The sequence below is a fragment of the Myiozetetes cayanensis genome, unplaced genomic scaffold, assembly GCF_022539395.1.
Source record: "Myiozetetes cayanensis isolate MyiCay16 unplaced genomic scaffold, myiCay2020 scf10, whole genome shotgun sequence".
Lineage (NCBI taxonomy): Eukaryota > Metazoa > Chordata > Aves > Passeriformes > Tyrannidae > Myiozetetes > Myiozetetes cayanensis.
In genome coordinates this window covers 21,520,899-21,539,824 of record NW_026086605.1, presented here as the reverse complement: position 1 = coordinate 21,539,824, position 18,926 = coordinate 21,520,899, and the positions used below count along the sequence as shown (strand labels likewise).

General features: G+C 42.1%; 1 protein-coding gene across 10 annotated transcripts in view; it reads left to right on the top strand.

Moving 5' to 3' along the window:
- The first annotated feature begins 13,729 nt into the window (after positions 1-13,729).
- Positions 13,730-18,926, top strand: part of CAMK2G (calcium/calmodulin dependent protein kinase II gamma) — a 133,546-nt gene continuing 128,349 nt past the window's right edge. For all 10 annotated transcript variants that reach the window (XM_050336485.1, XM_050336400.1, XM_050336452.1 and 7 more), the window contains exon 1: positions 13,730-13,827. In XM_050336485.1, the coding sequence (XP_050192442.1) occupies positions 13,745-13,827 (83 nt within the window). In that variant the 5' untranslated portion in view covers positions 13,730-13,744. The remainder of the gene's footprint in view (positions 13,828-18,926) is intronic.

Here is an 18,926-nt window from a genome sequence, read left to right as displayed (position 1 = left end):
TATTATTTTTCTGAAAGTATCCTGCATACTAGATTTTTTTTTCACAATATTTCACAGACTCATTGATTCAATACCATCTTCTTTACCATTAATAAATTTGAGTTGCCATTCTGTGACCACTGTAGATTTGCCTGCAGTTGCTTTTGGACTTTGGCAACACCCAGTTGCTGTTCAGAGGTCTGAGTGATGCTCTGACTTGCCTGGGCCTGCGTCTGGTTCTGCAACATTTAAGTTGTGCTTGTATTGTGCAGCTCATTGCCCCACTTTACTTCCCCTGAATTCCCTTCCCCATTGCCCTTGCTGGCTCAGAGTGGCAGAGCTGAACTCAATGAGACTAAGGAAGGAACTGGTCAGGTCTGCCTTTCCTGTTGAGCTTTTTCCCTTTTACAAATTTAGTAACCTATTAACACACTAAAGAAAGCTGGGGAGTTGTTTGCTCTTACAGGGCATTTCTGTGCACTGTAGTTGAGATGTTTCCCAACACCCCCTCCAGGCAGGCAGAATGATTGTGAAAGCATTGCTTGGGTCTTATAAGGGGGTTTTGCCTATTTGAGCGTCTCAGGTCAAAGTCCCCAATAAGGTAGACAGGGAATGGAGGTGCCAGATCTTTTAGAAAGCATTTTGAAGATTATAGGTGAAATAGGAAAGCAAATAATAAACTAATGAGCATATGTTAATGCAGACATGCCCTGCACCCACATGAGATGGATGCAGTATATAAGCAGTGTGAACTTCCAGGAAGGACCCCTCAAAGGCTCTGTGTAGGGGCTGAAGAGGTTTGGGAATCTGAAGACATCCGGAGTGCATGAGCAGAGGAAAGTGCAGATCATCATCTCCACTGAGGGATGAGACTGAGAGCTCTTTGGAAAGAAAGTGGGCTGTGATGAAAGCAGAGTTTGGTGACGCATACACGAAACAGGACAGCAGTTTGCAGAAAGCTGCTCATGCAGCTCTGGATAGACACACCAGCCAGCTCCCTAAGGAGTGCAGGGAGTGAGAGGGGTAGCAAGTGGGATTATCCATCAAAGAGGGAAATGGTCTTATCCTCTGTCTTACTCTACAGACACTTGACTACATTTCTCCAGTACCCCATGTACCTTGCCTTTCATGAGCCCCCACCTGCTTCACGGTTGTGTGGAAGGATCATGCAAACAAACAAGGTATGGCTGAAGAGAAAACAACAAATAAGCTGGGATTCACATTCATTAGAGAGGAAATTCACCTTCCTATATTTCTATGCCATATCTTAGTTTTATGCCTACTTCTCACGCGCATTTGTTTCCTACTGAATGTTAACTCTTTCCCAGCTGCAGCTGCCTTTTAGCAGATCTCTCTCAGATGCCCACATGGCTCAGCCAAGTGGATATTTTATCCTGGCAACATCCAAGCCAGCACTTTCAAGGCAAGTTACTCACTATCTTTACGCATATCTCTGTGATGAGAACTGAGATTACAGAGTTCTGGGGAGAGGACACAGTGGCAACATAATGGAAACTAGACAGAAATCCCACATTCTTTCCTGATACATCTTGACAATCTGTTGAGATTGTAGCTCTTCTTCCAGCTCTGGCTGTCTGTGGAAGGCACCCCAGCAATGAGAAAGTCATTCTGAATTCTGAATTTGGCTGTCTGTCCTGTGTCCTGAGATCTTGCTAAAGGAGAGGCCTCATAATCCACTTTCTCTTTGCAGTGTACATAGAGTATTGCAGCTTTGTGTGGGAACATTTATTTCTCTCCCTTGGTTGTTGGAGGCTTATTGACTGTTTGGTTGAGAAAAGTTTAAGTGAGCAGATGTGTTAAGTTACATGCCATTGTCTCATCTAATACACAGATCACACTCTGATCAAAAAAGACTGTTGAGGACTAACCTTGTTAAACATGTGAGACAGTAGGAACTGTCTGGCTTGACTCATGACAGAGGAGTTAGTAAATTTACCTGAGGATATTCTGAAACATCATGAGACGGTAGTAGCTATATATAAATATAAGGCAAGTCAGTTGGTGCCACCCTGGGAAACAGAACTTATGGCTAGTACAGAGAAAGAAGAGCCTGCTGCAAAGAGGCAGACAGACTCTCCCACTGACTTCTTGCAAGGTGTCAAGGTGGTCAGACTGACCCACAGTTGTAGAGCTGTGGCTGGAGCTAATACCCAGTACCTACAGGACGTTAGGGAGGCAAGAAAAAAATTATACTATACAAGATTAGTAAGACAAGGAATTGAAAGCTGAGAGTTTCAAGGGATTCCAGAGTGGCTAGGATTTTCCATCTTTGAACCTGGAAAGGTTCATACCTGAACTCAACATACATAAAAATAGCCAAAAAATAGACTTCTGCTGATCTCCTTTTGACTGTATATTGGTTTGACTGGCTACCTTATAGCAACAATGCTGTAATACACTCAGGCCCAGATGTTTTCTGGGAATAAAGCTGTAGCTTACTAAAGCTTTAAGAGGAAAGATACTGGGTCTTCTCCAGGAAGAGAATGGTGTGTCCTGCAAAAGAGCTGGAGAGAATTAACCAGCAGGAGTGTTTGCTGTACAGAACAAGCCAGTCTCAACACCAAACAGCAGTCTCCAAAGCCAGTTACTGTATTAAGCTGCTGCTTGTCACAGGTACAAGAGATTTGTTCTGATTTTAACCTCCTCAGAGCTGACTTCCAGTTAGGGATGAAAAGGGACCGTGTTTTGGAACTTGACCCTACGCACAGGTAACTTATTCAGTAACAGTTCAACAATTTAAATAGTCTACCTACATCTGAAGGTCTTGCCATGCATATGTACCTCTTGAAACTTTATGTCTCCTCAAATTGATTGTCATCTATCAAACTGGGTACCAGTGCTTCCTTTCACCCACTGCTTTCTTTACTTTTTCTTTCTTACTTAGAATGTGAAATCTTTGTGGTTTATGCTCTTGGCTAAGGCACACCACTTTAGCTTCCCATTAGCACTTCCAAGGCTTAAGAGAAGAAATACAAACACAAGCATGTGTGTGGGTACAGTACCATCATCAGTGAAGGCTCAGATGACAAGGCTTGCTCTTTCAGTGACTCCAGAAAAGGCATGACCATCACAGCTTGCAGATGGTACTGTCACCAAAAGAGGATAGGAATTAAATTGTGCCTCATATTTCTAGAACCTGATCCCTGAGATATGTGAAGAAGTCACACAGAAAGCAGCTTCCATGGTGGAAGATAAAGCATACTAATTTCCTAAATCTGAAAATACATGGTTTTTGTTACCTTTTGGCCCAGACTTGAACTAGGGAAGATATCATGAAATAGAATTTAAAAAAATCAACTGTCTTGAGTATTATGTGACATCTGTTTTCAGCAAGCAACCAGAGGGTGGGGAGACTCCCAAGTTAGCAATCGCATGAAAATTAAAATATTCAATGGCAGCACCCACAGAATGTTCATCTCCCTGTAGAAACTGGTTTTGCTGCTACAAGCACATTCATGTTGAGATCATTATCTACTCAGCAGCCTGTGATTCCTTGCACTTCAGAGGATATGCCATATCTGCTTTGAAGGTGGATGGCAGAGAATGTGAACACTGATGTTATATACAGGTAATTTAAAATAGTATTACATGTTTATTTTAAGCTAGAACACCAGTAGATTTTATATACACTATCTTACACCAGAATCACTCTACCTAGCCCTTCTGATTTAGAAGAAACAATGTTACAGACATGAAGATAAAATTGCATTCTTCCAGATGATAGAAATACATGTTTTAGAACAACTTTTTCAGAACTAGTCATATATATGGTCTTTTTTTTCAGATCTCTCCAGGTCTTGTTGTTTGAGTAACAGTACCCAAGTTTTTTCATTCCGGGTACAACCATGTTTCAAAGGTGTTTTCAACCTATAGTTCCAGGCATCATTGTTCTTCCAGCTTCATTCTGCCTGACCACTTCCAAACAACTTGTTTGGAATGGAGCTGTGATTTTTTGTTGGTATAAAGACCCAGAAAAAATTACTTATTGTAGATACTTTTGCATCTAGAGGGTTTAAATGACCTTAAAACACTAAAAGATGTGTGAGGCCTTTGACACTTGAAGTTTTTTACTTTTTTTCATGTGGGAATATGAAACTACCACCATTAGATTTAACTCTTAGCATTTTTCAAGGAATGCAGTAGCCATCAAACAGAGAAGGGAGTCAGAGAGTGATCACTGATAGCACCTTTCTCCAGAAGGAAGCTGCAGCAAAGTTTATTATTATCTCTTGCATTACCTTTAAGGTTTTGCCTGGAGGCCAGGGCTGAAATCAGGGCTCCAACTTGCCAGGGAATTTACAACTAACTACTTGCTAAGTCACCCTCCCTGCCCTGAAGACTTTCTATTCTAAAAAGTCCCTCTTCTATTAATGGAAAGGTGATGCATAAACAAGAGTTAGATTTTGCAGCAGATTGACACTGACTTGCCTGATGTCTTGCAGAGTATCCATGAGAGAATCAGAGGTGTTGTCTGGGAATGCAATGAGTTTCAGCCCTGTGTCTTTCTTAGCCAACCTCCTTTATGGGTCAGAAAGAGATACACTAGTGGGACTGAAGTCTTTAAGTCACCCTAGTCTTTGGGGGCACTTTTGGTTATTAAAAACACCCCACACTGCAGGTACAATGGATATGCAAAATCCCACTCATTCCAGTTCCCATAAAAATGAATATTCTACCAAATGTCGTGTTTTCAACAGAGATTAGACTGCTCTGTGTTTTCCTTTTTTTAGTCTTCTTCTGAGTAGAAAAACTCTCAAGGAAAATAATACAGTTTATTTCATCTGTGTGAGAAAGGGCAGGATGTTTTGCTGGTTATTTCGTCATGTGTGAAAAACAAAATGTTGCCAAAACCTACATTGAACATACTTCCTTAAGAAAAGCAGGCTAAATTACATTAAGCCTTAAGGGGTTTTAGTCACCACAGAGAAGTCAGTCTAGAGTTTGTAGTGTACCAGCAGGTTGGAATGCCCATACTTGCCCAGCATACCACTTCTCTATTATACCACCTTCTGAATTTTATTTAACATACTGGTCTTTAATTACAAAATGGTTCCTTTCTTTTTCCTTTTTTTTTTTTTCCTGTATGTGAGATTTTTGGAAAACTTGTCTAAAATCCTTTCAGACAATGTTTTATCCTTCTGTCTACATATATCAAAGCTTGAGCCAGAATTCCTTAAATCTTCAGAAATACCTGTACATGAAAGGAACAGATGGTGCTAAACTGGAAAAATGCTGCAGATTTATAGCATCTCAATTAGTTCTCATATCTTTACATTTCTGGGACATGAAACATGAAATGGCACTTACAACAAAAAAGTTAGGCAACTGAAGGTGACCCGTGTTTGACACTCAAGTTGTTTAAAATTTTTATCAGCTCTCTGAATACCTGTTTTAGAGATGGAACCCCCATCTTGCCATGTGGTGAACTCAGTAAATTTACTTAGAGTAGAAGAACAATGCCTGCCTCTGCACTCATTCGTATGCATCATCCCCATGATTTTACAGCAGATGTTCATGAAACACCTGCCTGAAAAAAAGAATCAGCCTTTAATTCCTCAGTGTATTTTACTCCTTTTTTTTTTTTTTTAATGATTTTCCAGGGTGAAAAAGGCTCTAAAGAGACAAGTACAAGTAAGTCATCAGCAGTGAAATGTGGCAGTTGCAAGTTTCATTATTTGAGTGCTGACAGGTCATTTCCCCTTTGCCTCTTGCATAGAGTGTAATATTATCACCAGTCAGCAGCAGCCGGTTAGCTTGTCAGCAGAAGGGCAGAGAAATCACACACCAGGCAGGGAAAGCTTCTTCTTTCCTTTCCCAGGGAAGTCTATGACAGGAAACAAAGGAAGAAATTATAAACTATGATCAAATCAGATAGAATCATCCACTCAGGATTTTTGTTCTCCTTTCATTGGATGTTGAGAACAAAAGGCTCAATGTTTAGCTGCTCCGACCTCGAGAAGTCCAAGTCAGTTCTGTGAGCACTGGGGCTTTAATGTTGACTAAAAGCAAATGCAGAAAATGGTTATGTTCCAAGAGGAGTACAAGTGGGGCAGGTTGGGAATGGACTACACCTCCACCAGCTATGAAGGGCTGTTAAAGAACACACCTTTGCAGATAAAATAGTGGCTAGAAATTTGGCTTTTTTCTGGGTGCATGTCAGTCTGACCTATGAAATAAGGTGCAGCTCTTCAAGTGTGCAAATATGTCACTGGACCTCAACAAAGCCCTTAATTATACAGTGGTTAAGGAATTACTGCATTGCTAGGAGCATGAAGTACTCAGTAATATCCCACAGCTGTCTGAAGAAACCTTTGTGCCATTGCCAAATACTTTGTGGGGACATTAAAACAAATAGTGATTTCTCAGCAAAAAATTAGACTGAGGTCCTTTACTTACAAAGAACAGCAGTGTTTCTGGGCTCCAGATCTGGGCAGTCCTGCCTTGGGGCCGATGCCAGTAAGAAAAAAGGGCTCTTAAATCTTTTCTCTGTTCCAGCTTTTTAAGGGATGTAGATACCTCTTTTATCCCTACTTTATACTGGTGTATCTTGGCTGTTTATGGCGTGTCTTGTCCATTTGTCTGTTCTCCCTTTCAAATACTGTTAGCATGCTTGAGTCCTTATGCTGGCAGACATCAACAGCTGGAACATAGACCCTAGGGAAGTGAGAAGTTATCAGATGCAAGGGATATACCTTCATTGGATGGGGTTTTAAAATTTTGTTAAAAGCATGAAACTAGTGAAGAAAGAAACTTGTGACATGCAGACATGTTTTTAATGGCAAGAAACCTGATCAGTGTAGAATGGGGAGATCCCACATGTATGGAATGAAGATATTTATTTTTGCAAACACAGTTGAAAAGTTCTGCTAATTAACCTAAAAGAGTAACATCAAGCAAAGCAGAAAAATATTATCATCTAGATCTGAATTGTTTACTATTATCTTGTTTTGTTGCTTTAGATGAATCAGAATTTTTCAGTTTCTCACTGACATATTAATTTAGTGGATTATAAGTCTCAGTTACCACCTAGACATGCTGTGCAATTTGACTAGTGACTATGTGAAGAACATGCTGCTGTCCAAGACAGAAGATCTTAAGAGATGTGCAAAGCCAAAAGTGTTTTCAGCAGAGGAGAGTCTGAACATCCAGAATACTATGGCTTGGTTTTGTTCCCTTCGTAAATCTTTTTGGCAAACATGCAGCTCTTCAGAGTCAGCCATTCTCTGAAATAATTCAGAACTAAATTTAGCAATTAAGGGCCAAATTTTGTGATGAAATAACCTGACAGTTGTGTCAACAGCACTGTCCATCACCAAGCATCAGTCCTGGGAAAGTCAGGTGATGTTCCCTCAGGGTTCCTGCTGCACAGGATTAAAAAAAAAAAAAAAAGCTCTGCAGGGCAGAACTGTCCTAGCAAAGTAGCCTTTGATTATATGCCTCTATCCCATTTTGGTTCCATACGGTGTTTTTCAGGCCTGCCACTCCTTGCTGACACATTACCAGGTCACCTCCGCTTCCGTCCTTTTACTCTCTTTTTCCCAGGCAGGCCACCCTCCCGGTCGTTTTGGACAAGTGCCATTCAGCAAACCTAAGGAGGTGTGCAGACCAGAGCTATTCTTCAGACCAGATAGAAATCTATTAAAACTGCTGGATTTTTTTAACTGCTTTTATGGGCCACCAATGTTACACATATTCATATCCTTTCGTGGAACAATACATATGGCTACATGTGAGTCAGAGTGAATTTTCTTGGCAACGAACAACGTTCAGGAGGTGAATTTGCCAAACCCTAAATTATTCAGTGTCCTTCCGTCTCTGGGGTATTTTAATCTCTGCAGCCATGAGACTCTTGAATGAAGTGTTTGTGTCAGTCAGCATTCTTATTAAACAGGAAGATGGCCTTTCCTTCTGCCAGTTCTCACTGCATTTCCTGCTCAATTCACTGGCACCACTCACAGAAATAATTGGTAAAGTGGCCTTACCTTGTTTGCATAGGTTTCTGTTGTCTGTGGCATCAGTACTGCTCAGGAAAAAAGCACCAAAATGAAGATGCATCTTTGGAAACTCTCTGAGAACTTTGCAATATCTTTGCCTTTTGTTTGTTTTCTATAAAGTTTTCACATGAATTTCAGGGGAAACAGTAGGAGTTGATCTCACATTATAATGTGACTGATAATGTGACTCTTAGCAGCTGGGAATAAATAGCATGGTGAGTGTGTGGTTTTAGGAGGAAATGGTTCCATGTTTCCTTTCACATTGCTTTCCAACATGATGATATTTTCCTTTATTGTATTGATTGCTGATTACAAACTTCCTTTATAGGATGGCTCATCTCCTTCCTCCCTTGAATAGTGTGTAACCTTCAAGGAGCTAGTTTCTTGCAGCTGAAATCTTTTCTGGGATTTGATGAATATGGATTAGCAGTATATCATAACATGCTGAATACCTTGTAGTGTCCCAACTGTGTTTGGGGCTCTCAGTATGTTCTGTGGATGGAAACCAACCAGAAGACTAGTTCTACTCCCATCTGCTGGAAATAATGTTGGTGGGGCAGATAATTAAATCTTCTTTACAGAGAGGGTAATCAGGCACTGGAATGGGCTGCCCAGGGAGGTGGTGGATTCTCCATCCCTGGAGGTTTTTAAGATGAGGCTGGATGTGGCACTGAGTGCCACAGTCCAGTAACTACAGCAGTGATCTCAGGAGTCCTATCCAACCCATCTGATTCTATGATTCTATGATCTATTCCTGCAAACTCTTAATGGAGTTGTAATGAAAGGAAACTCAGACACATCAACACTCTTTGTGTTTTAGTGTGTCTGAAATCAAAATTTGAGTCTGAATGTTATAAGGGAAGGGTATGTCTAAGGAGAAAAGCAATGAATGGTTCCTTTTCTTCTGCAGAGACTGAGAAGCTCTGACTGCAGGCTCGTGCCTTTGTACACACCTGTCAGTGTAGAGGTGAATGTGTTTGAAGGTGCTGATTCACATGCTATGTGATACTGCATTACAGTTTTGTTACTGACAATGGCTTGGGTAAGTGATTCCAGAGAAACCACAATCCCCTATGCTCAATGGATCAGCTACTTATATTTACTTAATTAATTTATCCTTACACTCATTTTCAGGCCTTGTGTTTGTGGTGAGAGTAGTGCGTTCCTGTAGAACTAATGAAAGGTTATGGGTTGCTGAAAAAAAAGTTGCATTCAGAAGCCGCTTTAGTGTAATCAAGTGATTTTTCATATCATATCAGCCTTTGAGAAAGAATGCCTACCTATTTGACCAACCATATGTAGATCATATTCCTAAAATGAGTGAGTAATTGAAATTCTTTAATGTCTAATTAATTGTGAAGTATTTTTCAGTTCTTTTTTTTCTTTTCCTAAGACAGAAATTGGGTATGGGAAGAACAGACTCACTGCATTCAATCATTTTAAGTTTCTGGTGCTTTACTTTATTGCAGGGTATCAGTACTGGAGAAGGTCGGTAAGCAGAAAGGTACAGGTAGCATAGTTGAATGATGAACCCATTTAATAAAGCTACTGCAGCTTCAAATGTAAATGGATTCAGTAACTTTAAATCTGATTTATACAAAGTTAGCTTATACCTACAATTTAGCTTATAGTTAGACAAAACATGGGACATAGATACTATTGATAAGAACAGAGTGGACATTAGAAATTACCCTTTAAGCTTCTTGACTGAATCTACTTCTTTGTTGCTTGGTGTGTGATAATTGGAAAAGCAGGTCAAGTACATACTCCCTAAGTGATTTTGGGGGAAGGACGTTGTACACAAAAAGCTACAAGACAGGTATTCTGGTTCCTTTCCAAATTCATTAAGCAATGCTGTGCTTTTTGTTGTGTCCATTTTCTTGCTCTCTCATGTGTCAGTGTGGGGTTTTCCTATTCTTCAAGCTAAGACAAGAATGAGGGAATGCCAAGGAGCTTATAAAAATATTGCTTTTGATCAACTGAGAAATTTGCTGATATGTAGTTCTAAATGGTACACCTACTTGAGTTGCCTGGGATAATAAGAGGTCTAGTCCACTACAGAATCTGTTAAGACACTTACATATTTCACATGCTTTTAGCAATGTCATCATAGATAGACATTTCATCTATCCAGTTTGGCATCCTGCCTTTTGACCTGGCTGGTAACTGAGAGTTAGGTGATCAGCACAGTTTCCAGTCTCTTCTGTCACCATGAAAACACACATAAACTGCTTTACTGTAGAAAACAGTAAAACAGTTTTGTGGCTTGGAGGGACCCTTGATTCATGAGATGGAAAGCTAAGTTTTAGTACCAGCTCTGCCACTGATTCACACATTGGCTGTATGAACCTTCATTACTGTTGGATTATTTAAAATGTCCAGCCCACTCATTTAAGGCTTGTCTGTTCTTATGATTCCTGTGATGTTTTAAAGTGTTATTATTTATCTATTTTCAGTGCCAATCAAATATTTTCAAATATATTCAGATTAATTCCCTGAACCAACATCTTAAAACATGTTCTTTAAACGGAGGTACCTGCAAACTCTTGATAGTCAGAACACTTAGCTGTCTGTCAGGCTAAACAAGTGTCAGTCTATTGAGTTGAAGATCTCTCCCCCAGCTGAACTCCGCTCACGTGCCATGTCATCTGCAGCTTCACCTCAACGGGAGGAGGATGAAGGCCTAGCATACAGCTGTAGTGTGGGAGGAGGTTTCCTTCCTTCCTTTGCACATGGCTGATGAATCTACTAACACTGTATGTTATATGGACAAAAAGCTACAAAATACAGAGACAAGACCAGGGGACTCCAGGAAACAAGAAGCAGTAACTAAGGGTCCATATAGGTGAGTCTGTAGGGAGCTGGTCACCCAAGGAGTGGAGGGTATACTACTGTTCAAAGAGATTTGGAGAATTATTTAGGGCACAAAGCTGACAAAAATGTACATCTCCATTGGCATTTACGTGACAGAAGCTATTTATGAAAGAAATGTCACTTAGGGAAACCCCTGGAACAGACTGTACAGATTGTGTCCACTGATTGTAAGTATGTTTGGGCTGAAAATTGAAGTTCTCTGATGATAACAGCTAGTGATCATCTGGAGCACCTTCACAAATCACGAAGTGAGACAAAAAGCATGTCACTCTTTCAGACAAAAATTGTCATTTTAAGAAACAGGATGTTATGAAGTGGCTTCCTTCAAAATGTGAGGCTCAGCATGTCCCGTTAATCTGATATTCTTAATGTTTGTTCTCTAGCAAATTAAAGCATTACTTTACTAAGAATCCCTATACTGAGGTTCTTGTATGTTTGCTTTTGAGCATCTGTGTTTGGATAATTTAATCTTTGTTTTCATCTCTGTCACTGGACTTCTTCAAGGAAACCAAAATATTTTGTAGTAAGAAAAACAGTGCTATTAGGCATAGGCTGCAGACATAATGGAAATACCTCATGCAATGTAATCTCTTTTTAATTGGTTGCATCATTCAACTATTGCTAGTTAGAGAAGACACTGGAAACAAAATGTTTGGCCTCAGAAACACCAAAATGTGTTATAAAAAATAAATATAGAAAATTAATAAATCAGAGTAAAACTAATTGTATGGAAAATCTCAGCAATCGATCATCATGCAACTGAGATAATTTCAAGTGTATTACAGGTGCACAGGAGCCTCAAATAGCATTTTTTGCTTTGGGTGACACAAGGTGGATGTTGGTTGGTCTTCACTGCCATTGCTTCATCTGCCTCAGCAAAGGGAGGCCAATATGGCCCACATGGCAGCATGGTGTGTTCATTGCCCTGAGCCCCGCCAGTGCCACGGGCAAGGCAGGTTTGTCTCTGAGCTGGACTCTCAGTGAGTCAGGGGTTGTACACACTGCACCTCTACAGACCTCCTCAGCACACCAGCTACCTGCATGTGGCAAGGAGCTGGTTATGTGTGTGTGCTGAAAGCGCTCAGCAGTCTCCATTTTAGATTACAGGAAGTTTTGGTGTGCATTTTCCAGATAGACCTGGTTCACTTGTGAGGCTGAGCTAGGCACCTGTCTTGTAAGAGCAGAGTTTCCGGGAAAACTTTACATCCAAAGAAATTTTGTTAGCAATTCACAATACAGCTTAAGCTAGGTCACCATAGCCACAGAAGTATGAAGGGGCTTCTGCCTACCTAAAGCAGTCAAATAAATTATATTTGTTTGACCAATATGAAGAAATACAATAAGGAAACCTTTTTCTTGCACCTCTGATCCCTTTGTGAGAAGGGAATGGGGGTGCCAGGGAGCAGCAGGGCAGGTTCTCCCATGGGGAGGCGAGCTGGCAGTGGGGACTCCTCCCAGGGCAGACAGGGCTGTGCCCACCCTGGCTGTGCCCACCCCGTGGGCGAGCGGGGCAGGTGCAGGGATGGGAAGCAGCCTCAGCCAAGCACCGGCTGCCAGGTGAGCCTGTGGGGGCACAGCGGAGGTCAGACCAGGAGGGCAGTGGGGCAGGGAGGTAGCAGACCGGGAAGTCCCTACCCTTCACACAGCTTGGGTGAGGATTGAGGCTGAGCATCTTGGCTTCAGCACCGCTCCTCAGCAAAAGCAGGACAGGCCCCAGTTTCCCAACCTGAATCCAGATTACAGCTGAGCACCATTAGCCCAGACCCAGAGCACAGACATATGAACCCCGGGGGAGGGGAGGTGCGGGCTGGGCACTGGCAAGTAGAACTTGCACCATGTTGTTCTGGCACCTGGGAGTGGCTGATGAAGGTGGCTGGCACGGACTTGTCTCTGTTCAGACATGTACCTAGTTGTTCATACAAAGAAATCTGAAGTACCTGTTTATTTTCAGACATCATTCATGTCAGTAAGGCTATGGCTTTGTCTTTGATTTCCACAAGGTATGTAACTGCAAGTGTTCAGGGTTTTCAGTACAGCTTATTTGTCAAATTAAAGCAGTTTGAAAGCCAAAATCTTTAGAAAAGGTTAAATTACCAATTTGCCTATTCCTGATGTGTGAGGAGAACAGCAGTTAATCATATCTAGTATTTACATAGCATTATTCACATAAATTATAAGGAGAGATATCATTATTATTTATATAATCCAGAGGAGGAAAACAGGTCTCAGCAAGGTCAAACAAGAGATGAGCCAGCATGTGTGAGGTCAGTCTTCCAAGAATTATTTGGCACATGAAAGCAAACTGGGGTTTTTTAATTTTATTTTATTTTTCCCCAGAGATACTAAACATCCATAGCTTGCTTTGAAATTACCAGGAACTCAAGCATTTCTGAAAATCAGTGTCACCCATTTTTACTTCTAAATAGACAGATAACTTCTGGTGCAGCAGTTTGAGCTAAGCACCTTGCATACAGACTATTCACACCCAGCTATTATGGAGGATTAGAAACTGGGATCCATGATTGAAAATCACATTTACATCCAGTTTTGTTATAAAGCATCCAGTTATTTGGGTGTGACAGGGTGAGAGCAGTAGCTTTGCTCCATTGCTCTGTTTGAATCTGCCAGTTTACACTAGTTGCCTTGCTGATGGGTTTTTTCTCATTTTCTCATTTTTCCAGCTCACAGCTCCAAAAGAAAAGCTGTCTCTGGGGTCTCTACAATACAGCTTTGCTAAGGCAAAGCTTCTTAACCCTCTGACATGTCGTTGTCCCTGGGCTCATCTCTTGCTAGTGAAAAATGCACTCCACGTTTGGGACTGAGACTCTACACAAGCTCCAGAAGGAAGCCTATGCACTTGGATTCCAAGGAGCTGAATGAAGCAAATTGTACCATTTCTCATCACTCAAGAGCACCCAGCTGTAACCAGCACCCCCCTGCACCTCCAACCTAGTTCTAGGTGAGTCAAAATCCCAGAATACCAATTGTCTAGTGGAAGGAAGCAAAGAATTTCTTTCATACGTCACCAACTGGGAATAGGGTCTGAAACCTCTTGGGAACAGCCTCCAGATGGACATTAGCCTGGAAATGGTGTGTTCCCAAATAACTGAGGAACTCCTCTGAGCCTTCAACCATTTCTAACTCAAGTACTATGTCACTAATTCCCAAGATAGTTCTAAATTGGACCAAATAATTTGTGCCAAATCTGATGTTCAGTGTTGCTTTTACTCCCAGTAAGACTTCATGCAGTAGGCCCCAATAGCTCCAGTGCTACTTGCTTTTGTAGGGTCTTGTAAGGAAGGACATGGGCCTCTGTTGGTACAGCTCCAGGATCAGGAGTGAATCAGGCTCACTTCTTTGGCTGGGTTGGGCATGCCTAAGATCCTTCCTTTCCTTCCCTGCTCCCCAGGATACTGACAACATTTTGCAGAGAAGCCTGCATAGTGCTGTGTGAACTGGATCTGCTGCACAGCAGAGCTTTTTAGTGCAGCTCACCAGTCTCCTCCAAATACCACAGTTGTCTTCACATTTTGAAAAGCAATTAAAATCAACAGCACGTAACATATTACAGCTGTAGTAAACATTTCCCTTGGCCGTGGCAAACAGCCCTTGGAACTCTAAACTGCAAACAACAGCCCCTCCTCCTGTCTGCAATGGGAATGCACATTTAGGTTCAACACAGCAAAAGTGATTTTTCTCCCCATTGTTTTGTTTGTCCTTTGTAAGACACCTGGAGAGCCACAACCTCTAGAGTACTGCATTTGGAAAAATTAAGTCCCCCTGAGCAAACTGGGGCTTATTATTCTGGAGTTTATGAAAAGCATAGACTCTTGTAGAAACAAGAATTAATCATGGATTACTGAGAGGGATGCACACCCTGCATAGTATTCATTTCTCACTGGCTACAGGTTTATCTGGTTAATCCCACACACTGATATTCATTAGCTAAATGAATACACCCACAGCCAGACAGAATGAATTTGCGGGGTTGTTAGTTGGCACAACTTCAGTGACTGTTAACAAGCCTTCATTCTTTATATACCACTTGTCAGTCATAGCCTTGTATGTGATTTATAGGCGAGATAAGTGCTATCATCATCTTGCAAATAAAGAGATTAAAGAAAGAAGTGTAGGGCTCATCTGAGGCTACTGTGAAGCTAGCAGCTGAAAATTTGACAATTGTCTGATGGCATTCATCTTTTCTAACTGGTCACAACTGCTGCAAGGTGCTTTAGTCCACAAAGAGATCCTGTATTTGAGAACTTTTCAAGAATGATGAGCACTCACAGCTTTTGATAAGTTTATACTGGATGTTGCTACAGAAATGTGTCATGTCTCATGTTGTATTATCTGTTTGCTCTTTGATCAGCTCTTTCTTCTTGTTGAGTTTGCAATTAAGAATCTTGCAGGAGATTCCCAATTTTAATTGGATTTGTTGATAACTTGTTGGGGCATTGCAAGAATTAGACTGAAGAAAGGTGATTTGTTCGAGGAGGGTAAGCGCCACACCCAGCCATTCCCTCACACACCTCAGAGCCAAAGCAAGCCTTGCGGTGTGGGTCAGTGTAAATTTTTGAACGAGTTTGAACAGGTTCTGTCCTTAAAATCTCTGACTAAATTTCAGACTCATAAGGACACAAAATACGGCTCAAAAAAAAAAAAAAAGTCTCAGCCCTGTCACATTTTGAACACCTTACACATAAAGATACCTGTTGTGGTGTCTTTGGCCGCAGCCAAGCAGCAGGGGCAGTGGGCAGCCCGCGGGCCAGCTCAGGCACCGGGACGCGCGGTCCCGGTGGCGGCTGCCCGGTCGTGCCCCTGCGGTACCGGGATGCCCTGGGATGCCCGGGATGCGCCGGGATGCACCGGGATGCCCCGCGCCCAGCCAGCGGGGCAGCGGCACCGGCCGGAGTCGCCCTCTGGCGGTCGCCGCCCGCCTCGTCACGGCCGCGATCCACCCGCCCCACCGCTCTGCTGTCCTGCTGTCTGTCTGCTGTCCTACTGTCTGTCTGCTGTCCTGCTGTCTGTCTGCTGCCAGGAGGGTTTCGCACCCGAGTGCTTCCATCACTCTTCCAGGTGTATGGAATGTACTAGCTGCTGGGCTCCCCAGATTGCTCTAGTCTTTATCTCTCCCGGCTCACCTGTGCCAGGCATCCCTCTGCATCCTTCCCGCCTGCAATTCCAAGAGTGCTGCTTTTGATGTTGCTCAACAGTGGATTTATGAAACACCGAGGTCTGTTGACAGCAAAGTGTCTTGTGAGACCAGAATTTAATATTTTAAACCTGTTAGGAAATGGTAAAGGGAATTACATTACTGCAGGGGTGTGTGTGTGTGTGTGTTCTGCAGAGGGGAAGTTTGGAAAAGCCTTTAAAGCTCTTTCAGGCTTCAGAGGAAAACAGTATCTCTAAATATAAACCAAGTGAGAAAACTGTGGAAAACGCTGCTCTGAAGATGGCAGCCACTTTGATATCCTAGGATGGCTTTCCTTGGCTCTCTCAAGATCTTCAGACCTCTGCTGAGGGCTGTGATCTATTTGTGCAGACAGCCAGAGGAGCATTTAGAACATTGCTCGGGATCAAGAGGTGTTGCCCGAATCCTTCAGGAAGTACCAGCTCAGCCCAGTCTGTGCCAAAGCTCAGGCTGTGAGGTACAGAGTGTTGCTTATGAATACGTGGAGGTCAAGGCCGACCACCTGGGGAGGAGTGTGTTTCTGCTGGCCCTGATGTACTTTTGGGGAGCCCAGGGTGGCAGCAGCAATGTGAGGAACTCTAGAGGACCATGTCATCCAGTTGTTGTAAGACCCACTAGCCTGATACTCACCTAGCAAGCCTAAAGCTACCTGGCTTGGTGAATTCCAGGGAACAATACCAGGACTAGCTTCTTAATGGAAAGTACGTGTTTATGGCTTTTAGCAGTTTCTCTTCTTTCTTTCTCCAAATCCCCTTATTATTTTATATGCAAATTTCACATCACTTTAATTTGTTTCCTTTCTAATCTGAAGAATCCCAGTTTACTTACTTTTCTCTGTGAGGGTGGCATTCGATGTATTTCACTGTCCTTGGTGCCCTTCTTACTTGTAAATAGCAATGATCAGCTGAGAGTCCATCATTTCATACTTGAAGATGGAATTTTCTTTTCCTTGAGCATCACTTGACATTTATCTGCAATAAATTTTAGTCAGACAAGTGAGAAAGAGGAGAAAAAAGCAACAAGAGTGGAGAAGTGTGGGATGCTGCCTCCTGGGGGCAGTGTGTGCTTGTGAAATTACCGTAAATGTGATCAGCTGTATGTCTCAAGAGCAGTGTGAGGAAGTTGTTTTAAGAATTCCTCTCACGCTGGAACTACCTCCCCATAGGACGTATGGGGATCCCCATAGGATCTCTTTACACCTCCTTTACTCATTAACGGCGGGGCCATCAACTGAGTAATTAAGTAAATCCTTCCCCTTCCTGCATCTCCAGTTCTCGGAGTTTTGTTTCTTTTTACTTAAACTACCTTTGGAATAAATATGTTTTTAATCAATATGTAGGCATGTTGATTTTTCCCTTATTACCCCCTCCTAGTAGAGGGCTTTTTGGAGGGATCCTACAGAGAAACCCTTTGTGGAAGCTGAGGTTTCAGTAAAGATGCTGCTGCAAGCTGTTAAAGCCAGTGGACAGAGGTGCTCCCACCTGAAATATGACAGAAGAGTGGCACTTTCAGCCTGGAAAACCCTAATTCATATTAGACTTCTGGGTGCTGAAAGATAGGCTTTGGGGTCTTTGATTTCTCATGTTACTGTGTATATAGCCTGATGTTAAATGGGCAGTAATTTTCAGGAAAAATTACTTTAGTAATTTAGTAATTACTTAAGTGAATTATGATGGCATCACGGGGTATGCTTCCACATTTGTTCTTGTGTTTTCCCACTCCTTTTTATATGTAATATTAAATAGATTTTTAAATACATTTAAACAGTTTTAAATAGATTCTTAGAAATTAAATGTGAAAATATGTATTGGGTTATCGTGTATAAATCTGCTATTTTCCTCAAATATATTCATGGGTATTTGTCAGTTCTCCTCTAAATAGTTAAAAAAGACCAAGTGATAAAGATAACTTCGTACAGTGCCGAAAATCTCTTTAAACCCACTAAACTGAATCTAAATGATGGGTTTTGATTTCTCCATTGAGGTAAACGACCCAGAAAATGGAGAGAGAAATTTCTTTCGGGTCCTTTTTCTAAATAGTTTTTTGCCTTGATTAGCAGTTCTGCCTCTAATGATGTCCAGACATGACTTACTGCAACTCTCTTCTTATCCCATTGTATTGCTGTACATCACTATGTAAATACTTGCTGACCTGTGCATCTCCAAAGAGCTCTGTTTACCTCCAAGAAGGCACAATAACCATTCAGCAGAGGAAATTGATTATGATAAGAAGGCAGAGCCACCTGCTTCAAGATCCTATTGCAAGGTTAGATTTTGACAAGGGAACACTGACAAATGAGCACAAAGAGAGCTTTACAGGCACAGAGGACAACAAAAGCAGAAGTTGTGATGTCAAAAATAGCTCAGACACACACACACAGAGCTGAAGCTGATTGAAAGGAACGTAGTTTGGCCATATGGGTAATTCATAACTCCTTAAAGTGGAAGTTTAAGTTAAACTACTTAAGCCACGGAGTTAAAATTATTGTTGTGGATGTGGTTTTAATCCTCGGGCAGCCTAGAGATCTTGAAAGCTGGAGTCTTGACCTGGGCGAGATCCGTGTGTTCAGTGACGCAGCCCGCCCGGGGTGCCGCTCGGGCACCTTTGCCGTCGATGTCCCGCGGCACTCGCGGGCAGGCTCGGCAGCAGCTCCGCAGGGCGAGGGCGGCCACTGCCGCGAGGTGTCTCCCGACGATGCTTTCTAGAGGACGTCTGAGCATCTCAAGTTCCTACCTGGTGATCAAAATTCTTCCAGCACAGCTCAGCCGAGGCTCTCCTCTTTTTCTACTAGCTTTTTTTGACTGTTAGGGAAAAAATTTGAAGCCATTTGGTTTGAACTGTCTTTCATGGTTTTATGTACTGTGATC